The 19,500-nt window shown below is 32.2% G+C and overlaps 1 protein-coding gene and 1 long non-coding RNA gene across 4 annotated transcripts; both read left to right on the top strand.

Moving 5' to 3' along the window:
* The first annotated feature begins 3,336 nt into the window (after positions 1–3,336).
* Positions 3,337–6,951, top strand: LOC129306611 (uncharacterized). Of its 2 annotated transcripts, none has more exons than XM_054947287.1 (7): positions 3,337–3,572; positions 3,765–3,928; positions 4,629–4,741; positions 4,859–5,338; positions 5,432–5,581; positions 5,695–6,110; positions 6,248–6,951. In XM_054947287.1, the coding sequence occupies exons 3-7, from the start codon at positions 4,633–4,635 to the stop codon at positions 6,860–6,862; spliced, it is 1,770 nt and encodes a 589-aa protein (XP_054803262.1). In that variant the 5' UTR covers positions 3,337–3,572; positions 3,765–3,928; positions 4,629–4,632; the 3' UTR covers positions 6,863–6,951. The 2 variants fall into 2 exon arrangements, with proteins under 2 accessions (XP_054803262.1, XP_054803261.1); XM_054947286.1 differs by having other exon boundaries at positions 3,337–3,579.
* Positions 6,952–10,825: 3,874 nt separating this feature from the next.
* Positions 10,826–18,358, top strand: LOC129307211 (uncharacterized). Of its 2 annotated transcripts, none has more exons than XR_008592317.1 (5): positions 10,826–11,189; positions 11,499–11,581; positions 12,464–12,529; positions 12,776–12,860; positions 18,098–18,358. It is a non-coding gene; the product is annotated as an uncharacterized LOC129307211 (long non-coding RNA). The 2 variants fall into 2 exon arrangements; XR_008592316.1 differs by lacking the exon at positions 18,098–18,358 and adding an exon at positions 12,971–13,601.
* The last annotated feature ends 1,142 nt before the right edge of the window (positions 18,359–19,500 follow it).

Raw genomic sequence — 19,500 nt, 5'->3', positions numbered from 1 at the left:
AATTATTGTACATGTTTTTCAACCTCCAATCACTAAGATAACCCTTCTTGATCTCTCTTCTACACTCTAATATCTTCTTTTAGCTAGTTTAAGTAATGGTTAGTGTTAGGGTTTCATTTTCGATGACGCGTAGCATATAGGTTCGAATATTCTGAGGGTGTTTTGAGGATAACTAAGTATTATTTAGGTAGTTTTAATGATAATTATAGCAATGGGGTAGTCAAGTCTGAACCCCTAAACTAGTTGGATAATAATTAATGATGATTAGTGTGATTAAAATCTAAATTTATGTTTAAAGGTCTATTATAGTAGAAAGGATTCAAATTGACTTCACAAGAGGAAAATCACTAAGACAATGGGATCTCAAAGTCATTCAACTCAAAACCAATTTAAAATGTCATTTAAACACTTATAAATCAGAGTACTAGATAATTGGGAAGTATGGAAATCATCTGGAGTTAAAAACAAGTCAAAATGGAGTTAAATAGACACAATCCACTATGGCTAATGTACAATGCGTCGTGACATTTGTTACATAGAAGATTTGTCACGGCCAATGTTGCCATACACTGCTGCTGACACTCATAATGTCATGTGTTAAGGCTAACTTGCAATCTATCGTGGTGCATGTGTGATAGCAAGTGTTATGACAAAACTCTAGATTAAACTTACACCATGCACAACTTTTTACTCTGATGTTTGATTCAAGTAATTTAAGCACTCATATGTATAAAATTTCATAAACTAGCTAATAACTTTGGTTTCACTTCAATCCAATATCATACAAATAATTTGGGCACTTAGGGCCATTTCACGTACTTCTCTACTTTCAGATATGAATTTAGTGTCCAAATCTCTACTAACAAGCCATTTTTCCCAATTGAGTTTTGAATCACATTCAGTAGACAATGTCAATGCATCATTTCAAACATTTTGAAAACATCATATATATCAAAATGACCCCCAATTGCCCAATCCATAAAGAGGGTGAAGACACCTGATTTCGTGATAATTCTACTCATAACCTTAGCTTTCAAAGATTACAAATCACGTATTAAACATTATAATACAATTGCATGAACATCTTGGCCCCAACAAATATCCAAACTTGAGAATAATCCCCACAATGGCCAAGACCCAATATGATAATACATATGTATTTACCAAAATGCAAATGAATAATCAAATCCTAGTTGTCACATATGACTTAATTACACTCATAACTAACTAGAGACATTATAATATCAAGTCAAGTGTCTCTAGCTTCGGAGGGTTCACCTTCCCGTCCTACATGGATCATCCAATATACAATGTTAAACTATGAGGTGAGATAAAAACTTTAGTAACTAAATAACCAAATTCTAGCACATACAAGAGGTATGATCTATGAGCAAACAAAGTTGGCATATTTGAAATCATCAATCAAATCACTCAAGCATGCAACAATACAATTTATGTCAAACATGATCAATGTACCTCCTTACATTTTCATGTTATCTCTAATTGAATATATGGCCTACTAATATGAATAGCATTGGCTCATGCGATTGAATTGGCCCAAACTTTTTAATTGTGAGAGTTTACTCAGTCAAAGATTCTCACACTTACTTTTGGATCATGAATTCCTCCTTTCTTGAATCTCACATGTGTCATATGCTTGACTCACATCATTTCCTATAGGAATCCAACGATTCGAGGCAATGTCCGATCCATGTCACTCACTGTATGCTTCCATTAATTGTATGTGTTGTTTAATTTTATTTTCCTTTGCTTTAAATACCTATGAGAATGATAAAATACCATACTGTCAATATACGATTATTGAGCCTGAGTTCTTTTTTCTTGCTATATATATATATATATATATATATTAAAAGATATTATTTAAAATAGTGCCGTGGGAATGAGGTTGGGATACTTGCCAAGGTTCTCTAATTCCCCTTTTAATTATTTTTATAATTATTAATAAATAAAATATACAACCTACTTTTCTTTAAAAAAAAAAGATGCTCTACTGCATGACTATAAGATAGACGTCTAATTTTTCATCACTGTGTTTATTTTCTTATAGAATAGAGGCATGAGGGTTATCATAGAATATGGTTGAAATATCACATCCTCCAAACACTATATTGCTTCTGAACGACAACAAGGAATATTTTCTAGAAATTTTGCATAACAAAAAAAATATAAGATATTGGCTGATTTTTATAATTATTTTTTCCAAAATAGACCCTTATTTTATTTAGTAATTTTTTTTTACAAAAAATGATACATTAGAATTTCAATTGTAATTATCAAGGCACTTATATAGAATATGTAATGAAAATATAATTGAAAAGATATAATTTTTTTAAATTAAGATTTTAATAATAATAGTAAAATAATTAATTAATGTCATATATTATAGTCTAGATGAGTATAAAATGACGATTCAACCAGTTAAGTGGAGGGAGTGAAAGCAAGCGCCACCCTCTTTGTTTTGTGCTGCAGCTTCTACGCATCTGACCCGTCCATGTCTTCAACTGTTTATTGAAGGATTTAATTTTAGTACATATATTTATTAATTTTTTATTACAAAACTGCCATAATATATAACTATATATGGTCAAAAGTCGAAACTCAAGTTTTCTTCTTCAGAGAGAACTGGGAATATCCACTCACTTATATGTTTGTTATTGTTCTATTAATCGATGATTAGGTTCCAACATATAAACTTGAAGCAAAGAATGTTTTCTTAATGAAACGAGTTATCCATATTGTCTCTTTGAATTTAAAACAACATATGTAGCAAGAGAGGTTAACATGCATATAAAAATAATGAAAATGTACCGAGGAAAAAATGGACAACGAAGAGATGTTGAAATTAATAAATAGAAGAAGTAAAAATAATTTTTTTACAAATATTTAGGTCAAAATTAATTTAAACAAATACTTATATTTTTAATGTAAGAGAATATTTTCCAGAAAGTTTTACTCAGAACTTATCTGTGTCTTCTTTTAAAGTTTAAAAATGATTCTTTATAAGCATAATTTGTACTTTTTTTTCAGTGTCTTCCAGTCATATAGTTCATCATATTTTATTTTTAGTTTTTCTAGTATTTTTAGTTTTATAGGTATTAAAAATACTTAAAAATTTAAAATTACAGAAATTTAAAAAATAAAGAGATATTAAATCTTTCTGAAGCTATACAAACTAAAAAAATTATAAAAATTAAAAATAAAATTGGATGAAATTATGAAATTATAGAGAATGATAATTGTATTTTTACTAGTTAATATGAATATAGCGGAATGATTGAGGCCGTACTAATAGTGTAATAATTTGCGACTGGCTCGACCGAGTGGGGAGGGGCTGTTGGTGATTGCTCTGCTGATAAGTTCTTATATTTGATTCGACTCTCTTATGACTGTTAGAGTTAATCCCGACGGCCTTCAGATCCACCACCTACACGCCTTCTACTTTCATGCAATCTAACCAAATCTCTCTCTCAATCTCTCCCCCACCCCCTTTCGGGAAATTTTGCTTCTTTCTTGTTACTGTTGCTATAACTGAGTCCAGTTAGGAGAAGGTGAAAGGTAGAGAAAACTACTCTTTTGCTTTTCTGAAGCAGCTTTTATATTCCTCTCCAATTACTGCTCGCTTTCAAACTTGAGAGTTTATACATCTGGATCTACTGTTATTTGTGTGAGAGAGAGAGAGAGAGAGAGAGAGAGGTGGTTTGGTTTTGAATTTTGACGTTTGAATCTGTGTTTGTTTATAGAATCTGTTGGGAAGATGGCGGGCTTGCTGGAGGTTGAATCATAATCAGAGACAGAAACAAGTTCTGTTTGCTTTTGCTTGACCACACATCACCGCATCCGCATGCAAACTATTCCTTAGATTTGGATCCTCTTCTCTCTTCTCTTCTCTTCAGTATCTAAATCAGTATGTGTGGACAGCACTGGCTCGTTAATTTCTCCTCTTCTCTTGAACTTTGAATTTAAATCATTTGCATATTTTTCCTCTCTTATACACATATGGTTTCTTTAATATTAAATAATTATTTAAATTATAAGGTAATAATGTAATGTCATTTAATACTTGTTTTTATTTAGGGATAATAAATCTGACCAGGGAGTGGAAGGAGTATTTCCTTTTTAAATAGTTTATTCCATTTGCTATAAATATAAATATTATATATATTCTTTTAAATTAGATATTAATTTTATAGTTGGCAAAAAAAAAAGATATTAATTTATAGAGCACGCCGAAAGCTTTTTCTATTACATTACATCAGCTTGAGGCTGCCTGCTTACGTCATGCATCACACGGAGCATACGTGTATATGTTAATTAAATATATATTCAATACACAACCCCACACAAACATGTTAGTTGAAATTAGATTTAAATATTGCTCATTGCTAAAATTATTTTAATGGAACATCCTTTATCCTGAAAATATTATTATTTTTAAATATTTTTATTTTTAAAATGTTTTTATTTTAATAAATAAATTTAAACCTTATGAATTTTAAAATGCTTTATTTATAGCAATTTTAATTTATAATTTAGAATAAATCCATAAGACTCGTATATATTGAAAGCAAACTAATTATTGAACCCATATTGTGTTTGATTCACAGAGAAATGGCAGTAGCAGATGACAGTTCCCTGACTTCACCAGTCGCACAACAGCTTGGGAGAGTCGCTTCGGGTCAGTTTAGGAGGCCTCTCCTTCATCTTGTGGATGATACACGTATTTTCTCTGTCCCTCTCTCTCTCTCTCTCTCTCTCTCTCTCTCTCTCTCCATATATAAAATCTCTCATATATATTACAAACTATGTCACGATGTTTATACCAAACTTGTTTCAGAAGAGCGAAGAACCAAATACCAAAAGCTATGCGTTCCCCTCCACAAAGCAGCTTTGAAAGGTGATTGGAAAGCAGCAAAGCACATCTTAGATCAAGACAGGAGTCTCGTTCGTGCTGCCATAACCAAGGGATGGGCGACGATCCTCCACGTGGCCACCGGAAAGAACCATGTTCACTTTGTGGAGGAGCTGGTGAAGATAATGCATCCACAAGACTTGGAATTGCAAGACGTGAATGAGAACACTGCGTTTTGCATCGCTGCAGCAACTGGGAATTTGCAGATTGTTGAGATCATGCAGAGAAGAAATGAGAGCTTGCCAACAATAAGAGGTGGTCAAGGAACCACTCCTCTTCACATGGCTGCTTTACAGGGACAAAGTCAAATGGCATGGTATCTGTACTGCAATAAAGCTATTCAAGTTTTTGAATATATTGATTGGATCGTACTTCTCTTCCTTTGTGTCAACAGTGGAATCTATGGTAAGAATATCACATACACAGAGCATGAGACTATTGAAAATGACAAGTGTGAGATTTGAAGTGTGATGCATATGTTGTGTTAAATTTGGGCAGATTTGGCCTTGAAGGTGCTAGAGGAGAACCCAGAACTAGCTTTTGAGAGGGATGCATCAAACAATGAGACAGTCTTGCATATATTGGCTCGAAAGCCTTTAGGTTCTAGTTGCAAAAGTCAGAGATATCGAAAGCGGCTTATGAAGTCCTGTAAGTGTCCGTGATCACAAAAATGAGTGGTGACATGCAATTAGACATGAAATTTTTTTATTTAAGTTTTTGAATTTTTTTGGTATCTTGATTGTCAAATCATATGTTACCAGGTTTGAGGCAAACTCAGCAACTTGAACTTGTAAAACACTTGTGGAGTATATTCCTTAAGAAAGATGATAGTATGATTATGGATAATATAAGAGTACCTTCACAAGTAACATTTAATGCTGTAGAAGTTGGGAATTTTGAGTTTCTCGCTGAGCTTATAAGCTCATATCCTGACTTGATATGGGAAGTTGATGAAAGAAATCGAAGCATAATTCACGCTGCAGTTTTGTATCGTTATGCTGATATCTTCAATCTCATCCATGATATCGGCCCCATCAAAGATTTCATAGTGTGTTTTGAGGATGAAGAAGATAAAAGCAACTTATTGCATATGGCTGCAAAATTAGCACCGCCACATCGATTAAACTTGGTCTCAGGAGCAGCTTTTCAAATGACCTTTGAGTTATTATGGTTTGAGGTATTTTATTGGTATAAAAAAAACATTTAATCTATTATTATAAGGATGGCCTGTTGTGAATTGTGTAGCTTGTTATAAGTTTTATACATTTTATATTGATATTGACAACATACATATATCCTTTGACAATATGGTAGGAGGTGAAGAAGATAATGCTACCATCACTAATAGAGAAGAAGAATGCTAAAGGCTTGACTCCTCGCCAATTATTCACACAGGAACATGGAAATTTATTGGGCAAAGCTGAAGAATGGATGAAGAAAACAGCAGAACAATGCATGCTTGTTTCCACTCTTATTACTACTGGAGTGTTTACAGCTGCATTCAGCATACCGGGCGGTATCAATGATAGTTCAGGAAACCCTAATTACTTGCAGAAACCATCATTCTTGATATTTGCCATATCTGATGCAACTGCAATGATCTCATCCTCAGCTTCTATACTTATTTTCTTGTCCATCCTCATTTCACGTTATGCAGAAAATGATTTTCACAAATCATTACCCTTAAAGCTGATATCTGGATTGGTTGCTTTGTTCATCTCCATAATAAGCATGATGATAGCATTTAGCAGTGCCTTTTTCATCATGTATTATCATGGTTTAAAGTGGGTTCCTGACTTCATTTCTGCACTTGCTTTTATACCTGTACCCTTATTTGCGTTTCTGCTTTTCCCACTCTGGGCTGATATAGTTTATTTGACCTACTTTTCTAGGAATCTTTTTCGCCCTAGTAAACACATGCTTTACTAGAAAAGTGAGTGATTTTCATTCTCTTGTATTTAAATGTACTCTTCATGTGGTATGAGTCTTGAGTTAATGAGGAAATTTCTTTCTCAACATGGTGGTGGTGTTAATTCTTCTCCAATTTTTCGTTATATTTACTTGAAACTCTTTATATATACGTATATATACTGTCATAGTAATAATATGCTACATATGTCACTTAACCAACACTATATACAAACATATATATGCCTGGGCCTAGAGTTTCTATATTGTAACTAATTAATGTAAACAATCCAAAAACGGAAATATCCTTCCTTTGAAAGAGAACTCAGAGATGAAAATACAGGAATGCCCTTGAGAATTCGCTAGCCTATTGAGGCATAAAAATCCGTTCTCACATCATGGTTGAGTAATTTTCGTGCTCCTTGACATTAGTGGCTTGGAAGGGTGCCACACACGCATGTTAATTAAGTCTTGCAAGTAAATAAATTTTTAGAAAAGTTACTTTTTATTAGTTTAAATTGTTTTAATAAGAAAAAATATAACTTTATATCCATGTATTTTACTCGTGTTTTGCGAGTGGTTCCTATATTTTTTTGTTTTTGGTCCTTATACTTTTATTTTTTATTGTTTTAGATCCCTCCAAGGTCTCTATACTTTATTCATGAAAGGACCTCAAATAATGACAAATAAAAGCACGGAGACTAAAAACACTAAAAAAATATATAAACTAATAGTAAAATGCGAGCAAAGTACATAAACTTAAAGTTATATTTCTCCTTCTAATAATTACATATTTTTCTTGATAGCAAAAGTTATAATCAACCTAGCTCATTAGATCTACCAACTACATTCTAGACAGCACTATGACACTTTTCCTCATTTTACTTTAATTTATCACCTACTCCCCTAGATAGCAATGGATAAACAAATAATTAGGGCTTTTAATTTTAAGGATGCTTTTATCTTTAAAATATGGTCAAATAATATAATGAAGGGTTGTGGGTTGGATGGTGATGAGAAGTTTGGAGATGTGAAAATAAGGGCAAAAGCAAGAATCACATGTGAAAAAATTAGTAAATTAATAAAATAAAAAATCTTAAATTTAGATATTAAGGATTGGACTTGGTTTTCAGGGTATTATTGGGTTGTCCACCCTTGGTAGATCAAAGATAAAAACAAAGCCCAATAGTGTGGTGAGTTTTATTAGAAATAAATAAAAAGTCTGTGCCAAAAAGAGAAATAAATCTGGGCCCTTATATGCAAATATTCCCATTCCCAATTTGAAGTTTTTGGTGGGAACAGTTTTACACTTCAAGCACATCCAAAATGTGGAGTAAGTGCATGGAGGTTAGATGCTATATGGGAAGCATCAATTCATTTTTTTTTTTTTGAAGTGAGTGACAACATAGACTCCCTTCAAGCTCTACATTTTCTCCCTTTCATTTTTCCTCGAGTGTATTTGCTGTGAGAACCAAGAACCGATTTCGGCCACTTAACTCTGTTCCCAAATACGACAATTCATATGGCACATCATCTTAAGCAAGTTTCCTCCTTTAGAATCTGTTATTTGTATAAGAGAAATACTTGCACCCAGGCTACACTTTCTGTGTATGATGATGATATTATGATTTGCTTATTCCAATATGCGTGCAAATCTATTTGATCCTTTTTTTCACATCTCCGTTCTTGCCTCTATCTATTTTTCATCTTATTCTAGTCAAATGAACATGTTTAGATGCGTATTGGTTGATATGAATTATATATGGCCGTGCATGCTGCCTATGTGTTCTATATGCAATAGACAGTGCTAAAACCTTTAGTTGCAAACAAATAAAAAAAATGGGTGTTTGAAAATGGTATAAACGTATAGAGCTTAAAAAAAACAAAAAAGAACGACACCAAGAATGCATGAAATGGAGATTAAACAAAAGAGATACAACCTGCAAAAGATTCAAGTCCGACGAACCTAACCTGTTAGAGGAACCAAGTCAAATGGACTAGGCTAGAGCTTGAAGACAATAGAAATGAGTCATTTTTATCATCTTCAAAACAACACGTTGTTTTGACATGTCATTGGAGTAAAACAAAATTAGGTTGATGAGCCTACTGCATATTAAATTTTTGCTTTGGTTGATGAGCCTAATTCCTATTAAAAAAATTTAGCATGGTCCTGCAAGTTGGGTTCACAAAAAAAGGGTTTGGATTGAGTCAAAGGACTCAATCTAGAGGTTCTTTAGGTCGGGTTTGACCCGACCTAGTCAACAAAATCAAATTTAAAAAAATTAATAGATAGAGATATGTGGCACATGGGGCTCACAAAAAGGCCCTACAGGCATGTGAAGGCCCCCAAGTGAAAGCCGATGACATATGGAGTACTATGGACTACCATGTGTTGCTACTAAAACATGGGAAGATAACACGTGGCATGCATGCCCCACCTTCAAGAGTAGGGCTTGTCTAGTTTTTTTATAGAATTTCTTGACCAATAAACTTTTGAAGGTACGTGAGGCTGCGTGAGAGCTTCGATTGAGACACAATTTATCTTAAAAAATCTCTAAATTCAAGATCTTCATTTTGATATGCTATTTTCCTATGTTTGAGGAAAAATTGAAATTTATTTTTGTGCAATTTAGTGCATTTTTTATAAGTTTAATCACTTGAAAATTCCTAAATTTTTTAATGAAAATATAAAGCAAGAGGCTTCTATCAGCACTTATAACTTAGAAAATTATTCCGTTAGCATTAAATATCTAGATGAGTTAGATTATGAGCATCTTAGTGAGTATTCCAACCTATAACCCTTTGAAAAGGAGGAGAAGTATAAACCTCAAAGCGAGGATTCTAATCCTGAAGAGAATCCTAATGTCAATCTTGAAGATGTGTTAAAAAGGCCCAAAGAGGTGCGCATGATATTAGTACCAAAATACGAATTAAATAGTGCTAAGAATGTCAAAACAAAGATGAAGCTGTGGAACAACCTTTCACACCCTCAGTAATAAAAAATATAACTAAGAGAGATGCTAAATGAATTAAAAAGATAGATCACATTTCTCTAATCGTAAGAAAATATTCAAGCTTCATAACTAAAGAAGAAGAAGCTTTGGTTGTGGAAAAAAATTTCAAATAACTTGGGAAAGAACTCATGCAATGTAAAAAGCAAAACAAGTCATATTTATGAAATTCTCTATGGAATAGAGCTATCAGAAGGATGAAAGTGTAAATAAATATAAAGATATAATTGAGTATTGTCTTTTTAGGTTTGTACCTCGAAAAACATAATATATCTTTATGTTCTTTTTAGACTTTGTGTTTTGTCATGTTATCTTGTTTTTTAAGACTTTTGATTTATTATGTATGAAGCATGTTACTTTTTATGATGATTGATTTTTATTTCTTTATATATACTTCATTTAAATGGGAGCTCTTAAGTGATGAGTCATTTAAAAACAAGCATAGTGATTATAAAAATATTTGTAAAATTCTTTATAGATGGTAGTGATTTTATTAAAATTAATGTGATGGAAGATATAAACGTAACCTCTTGATCGTTGACTTAAGAGTGTTGTTATTACTCTAATAAAGAATGATACAAATATAAGACATTGTATATTCCTAATAAGTATTTTATTCTTGATCTAATATGGAAAACTATTAATATGGGATTATTTTTTATTAGAACTAAGAATGGCAATAAAAAACATTATCACTAAACTGAATAAAGGCAAAAAGTTATGTAATGACTTAGATAAATAAAATAAAAATAAACACATAATAATTTGTTTAGAGTGTACAATTTTGACAACAATGGGTGTTGGCATAGTGGAAGTGCATGTATAAGCCATCCACTTGATCCAGAGTTTGAATCTGCTGAAACAAAAAGGGAGTTGGTTTTTATGACTTTAGTTTTACGAAATTACCAATATACCCTTCCCATATCAGATTTATTTTTTCTTTCTTCCCTTCCTTATTTTCGCCTCGATTTGACAGAGGGGGGGGAGAGAATGTTCTGGAACTCATGCGATCTGGTCTCCGTTCCTCTGCCATCTCCAATTTCTTCTCTTCTTCCTTCACTCTTTGCCATCGCTGATGAGAGAGCTGAGATGCTGTGCGTTTTCTGTTACTGGTTCACTGTTTTCCAGCCCATGTCTGCTTTGTTTCTTGTTCTTGACCATATTTCTTCCCCCACTCTTCTGTTTGTTGATGATGAAGCAAGTAAATAGCTGATTTGAGGTTGTAAGAGAACTAATTTTGTGGGTTGGAGGTTGGAATTGTGCTGTCTTCTTCTTCCCCTCTTCAGTCGTAGATTCTGTTCTGCGCTTCCCTGTGCGTTTGTGATCGGCTGCCTAAGGTGAGAAACTTCACTCTCTTTCTATTGCTATGTGCGTGTAGTGTTGGATGGGAACGGTGAAGTAAACTAAAAAAAATAGAGAGGAAAGAGAAAAGAAATATTCTGCCATCCGTGAATGATGCAGATTTCTTGTTCTTCTTTTATTTCATTGTTGTCGGTTGCTAAGTTGAAATCTTCGAACCCCTTAATTTTTCGGTCAGCCGTAGGGAGTGTTGAGCTGTATAGTGTTTTGGTCCTCATCATTTTTTTCAAAGTCGGCTCTATCTTGCTTCCTTCTTATACTATGATTTTGCTGGCTGTGGGTGCAAGGTGGTGGTGGAGACTCATGTTTAGATAAGTTTCATATTGTATCTCTTCTTCCTCTAGCTTTTGGCGTGCTCATCCTTGAAAGGGTATGAGATCTGAACTTTGGTTTCTTTCTTTCTGCTATTTGGCCGAGAGTTTAGGGAATGTGGATGACATTGATAAAATAAAATCAATTATTTTCCTATTGTTAGGTGCTGATTGGAAATGTGAATTGAGAATTTTAATTATTCTAGGCTTGGATATGGAAATTTGCTTGAAAGAAATACCTGAAATTTATTTATTTAGACATGAGAAAAATTTTAAATGAATGAGTTGTGGTGTATGGTGCTATTATAATGCATTTTCTTGATGGTGTTGGGTTGTTGGTTTCAAGGCTAAATGGAATACTATTGTATAGATTGATACAATGTCATTATAAGAATTATTTGTGGGTGCTTCCAAGATGTTGTGTAAATGATTACGATAAGAGTAATGTGTTTGGAATGGCTGGTGTTGAAGTAATTGTTAAAATAAAAGTGGAAGAGAAGAGCTTAAATAGGACACTTGGAGATTAGTGCTTATGAGATGTTTGTTAAAATGCTTGTTAGGAGAATTGAACCTGATTTTGAAATTTCATTGATTCTTGTAGAAAGTTGAGTTAGCTTAGATGTTGTTAATCTATAAATTGACTTGAAAGTTGCAAAGGACATTTGACTATGAAATTAATAATATGTGCTTACTAGAGTGCTTGGAGATCGATAGTTTGTTGAGAAAATATTTAAATGCCAGAGTTTTTTTTTATTTCTTTTTATGAGGGGATTGAAAAGGATGTATTTAATATCTTGACAAATTGCTAATGATGAATATCTTTTAAACAAAGCTTTGGTTTTGAAGTTTCAAATGTATTATAGTGGATTATCGATTAGACTGTTGAAATGGAATTATTATATTGGCTAAGAGTTGAATAAAATCTTAATATGATTTATAAGGTGTTTGGAAGAGAAGAAGTTTGATTAAAGTTGAGAGGAGAAATTTGACTTCTGGAGAAATTTCAAGTAAGTAGATAGCGTCCCAACTAATTTTTTTTTCTCCTTTTCAATTAAAATTTCCTTTGTTAAAATATTACATTTTTCTGGAAATCATTTTAATAGCATTAATGTGATTATTGGATATTTGTTGATTAACATTACTTTATTTTGAGAAATTAGCTTTATCAAATTTGAAATGTTATTTGGTCAATTAAATTAAGTTTAGACTTTAATTATGAGATTTTTATTTTATTAAATATTGGATTGATACAGAGAATGATTCATGCGAGTTCGACTTTGAAATTTTTGATTATTCAATAAATGCAAGCATGAGCATTGGATATGAAAATTGATTCTGGTAAGTTTTAATGCTTAAAAGTATTCATGTGAGTTTGATTTTAAGAATGAGAACTGTATCTTGGAAGTGATGATTTTCTCGCATGTTTGAAAATGGTTTTTTAAAAAAAGGGGATTTTATACGGAACACTGGTTGCTAACGGCAATTCCGTTAGCCCTTGGCGCGCCATGGTACATCTAGCTAGCAGGGTGTTTATAGGAGGTGTTAGCCCAGTGCGATGGCCAACACATGTGGAATGGAGGGATGGTTATTCGTGAGCATCATACTCACGTTTGTTTCGTGGCTTCAAGCCGCGTTTGATTAGCGTTATCCTCGTGAACTGTGTGTCCACGTTTGTTTCGTGGCTTTGGCCGCGTTTGGTTACTTACCCTCGTGGACTAAGTGTCCATGTTTGTTTTTATGGCATAAGCCGCGTTTGGTTAGTTACCCTCGTGGATTATGTGTCCACATTTGTTAATTATTCTGATAAGTCCCTATATTTATGAATCCAATCGTTTGATGGTTTCATATTCTATTGGTTTTTATTTTGTAAATTGTTTATAAATATTTATTTCATTTATGTGCTTTCTTGAATATGATAGTCTAATGATTTGAGATTTTATTTGAAATTTATAAAGCCATTTTATTATGAAGTTTATAAAATTTTTACAAAAATTTTATCTATTTAACTTACATAACTATTTCAAACTTTTCATTTTATTCATGTTCTATTATTTATTGTTGAGACGTTATTCACTGGAAATTTATTTTGGTCACAGATTTATTAGTTGTCGCTGGTCCCACTGCTAACCTCTGAAGGGTATATAACTAGTTTGAGTGGAATTTTGCCTAGCATTATTATTATTATTATTATTGTAAATACTTGAATTGATATTTTATTTTAAAAGTAAGGTTAGATGCTCCACGTAGCTTATAGCTAGGTTTACATTTTGATATATGTTTTTTGCTGGCTGCAAGAAGCCAAGCTCTTAAATGATATCATATTTTTATGTAAATTATTGTATTGTAAAATTTTGAAAGATTCTATGTATAAGGAAAGTTCTGTCGAAATTTTCACAAAAGTATTGAAACTTTTATTAAAATGATTTTTTTTAATGTTATAATTTTCAATATAAATTTAACAATGTTTTACAAATGAAAAGATTTCTCAATCTAAGGCTTGAGGGATGTATGATATAGTTCCCATCCCATGTCGGTTACCCTCTGATTTTGAGGCGTGACAAGTTAAATGGGGACAATTGAGATATATAACACCGTAAGGTATCACATATTTTTAAAGAGCATGATGCCGTCAATTTAATGCCTTCCTTACTAATCTTTAATTAACTCTAAAATTAATATAATCAAGGGTTTAATCCAAATAGGATTATCAAGTTTGTAAAATTTATAAGATATGATCTCAAGTTTTCAAAGATTTTTTAATATGTCAAAATATTTTTACAAAACCAAATTAGAGTTTAAATAGTATGCAGAAGTATGGAAATCTAAAAAAAGTCAAACATTTACATAAAAACTAAAAATAGTGCAGAAAAGCATATGTGCACTACAATACGTTTGTCTCTATGTCATGTATTGTGACGCATTACACAATTTTGACAGTATTGTTGCTGTCATTGACAACAACTGGAGCAAATTTCTGACATACATCATTAATTTGTTTGATGTTTGATTGAGGTGATCTAGGTGTCTATAGAGAGCTTTCTCCCAACTCTAGTTAATAGCACTAATTTTACAATCAAAACATTTTTTAAACAAAAGTTGGACACCCATTTCAAAACTTACTTCTTTCAATCTTATTACACAATTTGAGTGTCAAATTTACATTTCAAGTGCAAAGAGCCTAACTTACAAGCTAGACCACACTCAATAAACCATAATCAACTTGTGCAATATACCACATTAAAAATTTAACAAATTAAATACATTTTCAATACTCAACCATTTAATCACAAAAATAAAAAAGGGAGCCCTAAGTTCACAAATCATCATATCATTCCACAATAATCACAATTTTACTCATTTTCTCTTTGCACTAGTATTTTAGCCGTGTTTTAGATTTCATAATCAATTTATATACATCATAGGGCCCAAAATACACAATTCAATTCAACAATATAATAGTGCAAGTAAACCAATAACATGTATTTTCTTAGTTGGCAATATCACATAATTATACGCATAATAATCAAAATGAAAATATGGCCTATAGATAGGATGATAATCCTATGCCTCGAATTGTTTTTCTCGATCTTATCCTGTGATCTAGCTCTTATAATATTGAAGAGAAAAGGGTGAGTACAACCACTCAATAACCAATATTTATTTAATTCATACTAATACATGTTAATTAATCTAAATGTAAGGGGGTATTATCATCATTCATAAGTCAATTTAATGTGTTCAAGCACATTTTTGCACTTTACATCCACTACTAGAAAAATGCAAATTAGCGAGAAAATTTAGTGAGGGATTTATTCCTCTCTAAAATACACAAGTTAGCGAGGAAATTAGCAAGGGGTGTTGATTTCGTAGCTTGACTTAAAATTAGCGAGGAAATTAGTGAGGGATTGTCAATCCTTCTCTAAAATAAGAGAATTAGCAAGGAAAATAGTGAGGGACTGTCAATCCCTCTCTAAAATAAGATAACTAGTGAGGGATTTAGCGAGGAATTCTATCCCTAGCTAATTACTACAAAAAAATTACCTTTTAACAATGACTTTTAATTATACATTTAATTATTTTCATTTAAAAATAATAATTAAATTTAAAAATTAACTAAAATATTTATAATAAAATTATTTAATATTTTCTTTATTTTAAGTTGATTTTCATTAATAAAATAATATTTTATTAAAAATATAATATAAAGAATAATTTAAATAAAATATAAATATTTTTAACATATTAATAATTAAAAATAAAATTTAATATGTATATGTGTGTATTGTTATAATATATTATTTGATATATTTATGTAGTTAAATATAATATATATATTTAATTTATCATATAATGCTTAAAGGTGCCTTTCAGTTCAACTGGCAAAGAAGGAGAGCATAAAGCTTGGAAGGTATGAGGTCAAGGGTTCAAACCTTAGCTTTGACATAAACATGATGAATATATGATATGATAAGGAGTAAGTGACATGGCGCAAGGTAGACAATGATGTGTCATGAGTTGTCGCACATGTAGTGGGTGATAGGGCACGAGATGGTAGGTGACATGGTGGTTGATAAAGCATGAGGTTGTTGATAACATGTCACAAGTTGACATCACACATGGCGGATGATGTGGCATAATTATTTTTAAATATAAACATATTTAGTGAGGGATTAGCGAGGGACTCAGTCCCTAGCCAATTTTAGCGAGGGATTAAATCCCTCGCTAAATCCCTTGCTAATTAGTGAGAAAATACAATTCCTCACTAAATTCGTAGCTAAAAAAAATACAATTTCTCGCTAAATTTAGCGAGCCCTTTTTTAGCTACGAATTTAGCAAGGGACAAAATTCGTAGCTAAAATGCAATTTAGCTACGAAAAATGGCATTTAGCGAGGGTCCCTCGCTAAATTCAATTTTTCTAGTAGTGATCATTACATGCATATAATCATAGACTAACAATGCAATATCTCATTTTCATATTATTATAACACTGATCACATATTTTCATCACGAGGATCATAATGCAAACAACCATGTGTCTTGTTTATCACTATATGATAATGTGTATGATCATACCTTTCTTATATCCTCCTTATGCCTCTGACATAAAATCATGGGTTATAGCACACTAGGATTGTCTTTGAGATGAGACTACCTTAGCCATTCATGTGTGAGGGACTACTTGGCTAAGGTTGCCTAACTTACTTGTAAGTCACGATTCACCCCAAATCTCACATTGTAGGATATCATTCTCCCTAATCTAGCTTTCTCATTAAACAAGTGAAAAAACTAGTTAGGTTCGAGTCCCCCATAGAACATGGGATAGTCCCTTATCGAATAAGTGAGATGATAAGTATAAACAAATCCAAGCAGACTATTGAGCTCTATTGGAAGCCTTACCACGTGGATTTTCAACTCATTGCTCCTCTTCTTAGGTAAATTCTTGCCTATTATGATCTTGCAATGTATAAAATGAAATATTCCTTAGCATGCGAAATATTCAGTATTCAGGCATAGTGAACATTATTATTTTACTCACATCACATTTGATGATCATTTAGACACATAACAACACTTCATTGAACTCCATATCATAATACATAATTAAACTCTACAAAAACAACCTCTCATTGAACTTTACTTATAAACATTTATTGAACTCCACATATTATACATATATTGAAATCCAAAAACATTGTTTCATAGAACTCCACACAATCACATCATTAAACTCCACAAACATTATTTCATAGAACTCTACATAAATTATATCATTAAACTCCATAATTCATGACATTTGATTTTTCAAATAATTTGTGCCACACTTGTATTTAAATAATTTCACACATCTTAATTATAATATTTAAATCAATAAATTAATTAACACACAAAAGCACAAGAAAGATTTCTTCCAGTTATCTCAACCCTTTAAGAAGTTAAAGGTTTACCTCTCAACTATTCACTTATAAAGCTTTAATGAAGCCTGAATAGTGCCAAATGTGCTCACTTTACATTCAACTATAGTATTGATAATCAATATCCCTTTTTGAAAAGTTTTCATCATTTAGTTCAACACTTTTAGACTCCTAAAATTCAATCTCTTCATATACCAAGATATCTATAGGGTTTGTTAGCTTTGTCTAACTTTTGTTAACTTTATTGAACTTTTAAACAATTATTAATGGAGTCACATTACTCCATCTACCTCATTTATGGAAGATTTTCGTGCATTTATGGCTCTCAACTACTAAAAACACAAAGGTCCATAATGTTAGGTTTAAATAACCTATACACTTCTCATTAACTCTATTTAAGTTAATGGGTTTGAACCCATAGCCTTTATAAACTAAAAATTATCTTTCTCAACTAAACCCCAACTTTTAAATTCAAGAAAATGTAAGAGGAAAAGAGGGAAAGAGCTTAGGAGTCTTACTTTTTATGTTTGGAAGCTTTAAAATACTCCTAATTCCCCTAAATCCCAAGCCCTAGTAGAGGTTTTCATGAGCTCCTTGCGTTTTTTTCGTTTTTCTCCCTCTTTTTATGTTTCTTAAACTCTGATACACTCTTATTTCTGCAGATTCATCATCATGCATTGCGGTGCTTATACCATGTGCCACGACATGTGCTATAAAGAAAGGATCTTTGTACTTTTATGACCCATGTATCATGGCATGCCATGCACCCATCACAGTAGTGTCGCAACATGCCATAGATGTGCCATGGCATATAGCATAGAGCCATTCCTCTTTGTATTTCTCAACTTTTTAATGTTTGGGTGACCTGACTTTGTTTTGTATTTAATTTTAGGGCTAAAATCACAATAAAAAACACCCATAAACTCTTTATAACCGCACACCATATTAATTTACTTAATTAACCTTATTTACTTAATTAATTAGGGGTTAAATTCTTCAAGATGTTATAGTTGAGCTACTAATTGTAGTCATGGTTGAGCTTAAGGTAGGAAACTCATCTTAACATAGGAGAGATAAAGTGGCATACACAACATGAAAATGAAAGAATAGTATCACACAAATAACACTTTTAACTGGTATGGTTGATAATTTAATGTGCGAATTTGAAAAGCATTCCATAATCTAAGCCATATAGGTCGCCTTGAAAGAGAAGTTTTAGGGTAACTCAACCACTAAACTGAAAAGGCTGACAATTAAGTTTGATACTTACAAGCTGAAGCCAAATACTCTTATGCGGCAACACCTTAGGGATATGGCTAATATAATCCATGCAAGTAAAGAAGCCAAGCACGACTAGTTTGATGAGCAGCAGGTACAAGCTGTAATCAGATTGCTCCCAACTAGCTGGAAGGACGTGAAGGTTAACCTAACCTACAATGAAAACATTGTCAATTTTAATGATGTAGCTAAGCACCTAGAGCTAAAGGATAAGCTTCTAGAGGCTTACATGTCATCTGGACAAGCTTACCTTATTAAGAAAGGTGGTCCTTTAAATGCTAAGCCCAAAAGGGGTAAGAAACAATAAAAGAAGGGTAATAAGAGTGGCCATAAGGTAAATAAGGATCATAAAATTTTAAGAATAAGGGAAATAAGGGTGACAAAAAGAGAATTGACCTAAAGAAGTTTAAATGTATTGCTTGTCGAAAGATGGGCTATTTTACAAAAGATTATCCTGAGCAAAGCAGATACAATCAGGTACTTGTGGATCATGTGAATTCATATTTTTCTTATGTTTCCAGTAATTTTTTCCAATGAAAATTATTTTCTCTTCTTAAGTTATAGACCCAGGCTCCACAACCATGTAAGCAAGGATCGTGGATCTTTTATAGAGTACCATCGATTGTCAAACTAAAGCAAGTGACTTTATGTTAGCAATAACGCTAGGATTAAGGTGAAAGGCATTGAAACCTGTAAGTTGATCTTGCCAGGTGGTAAAACTTTAATTCTCCATAATGTTTTACATCCACTAGACATTTGATAGAACCTAATTTCGATCATTTGCCTT

This window comes from Prosopis cineraria, unplaced genomic scaffold (assembly GCF_029017545.1).
Source record: "Prosopis cineraria cultivar Desert tree isolate PC_DT_omini unplaced genomic scaffold, ASM2901754v1 PC3, whole genome shotgun sequence".
Lineage (NCBI taxonomy): Eukaryota > Viridiplantae > Streptophyta > Magnoliopsida > Fabales > Fabaceae > Prosopis > Prosopis cineraria.
Note: the sequence above shows the minus strand (reverse complement) of the source record. Positions and strands in the feature narration are given on the sequence as shown.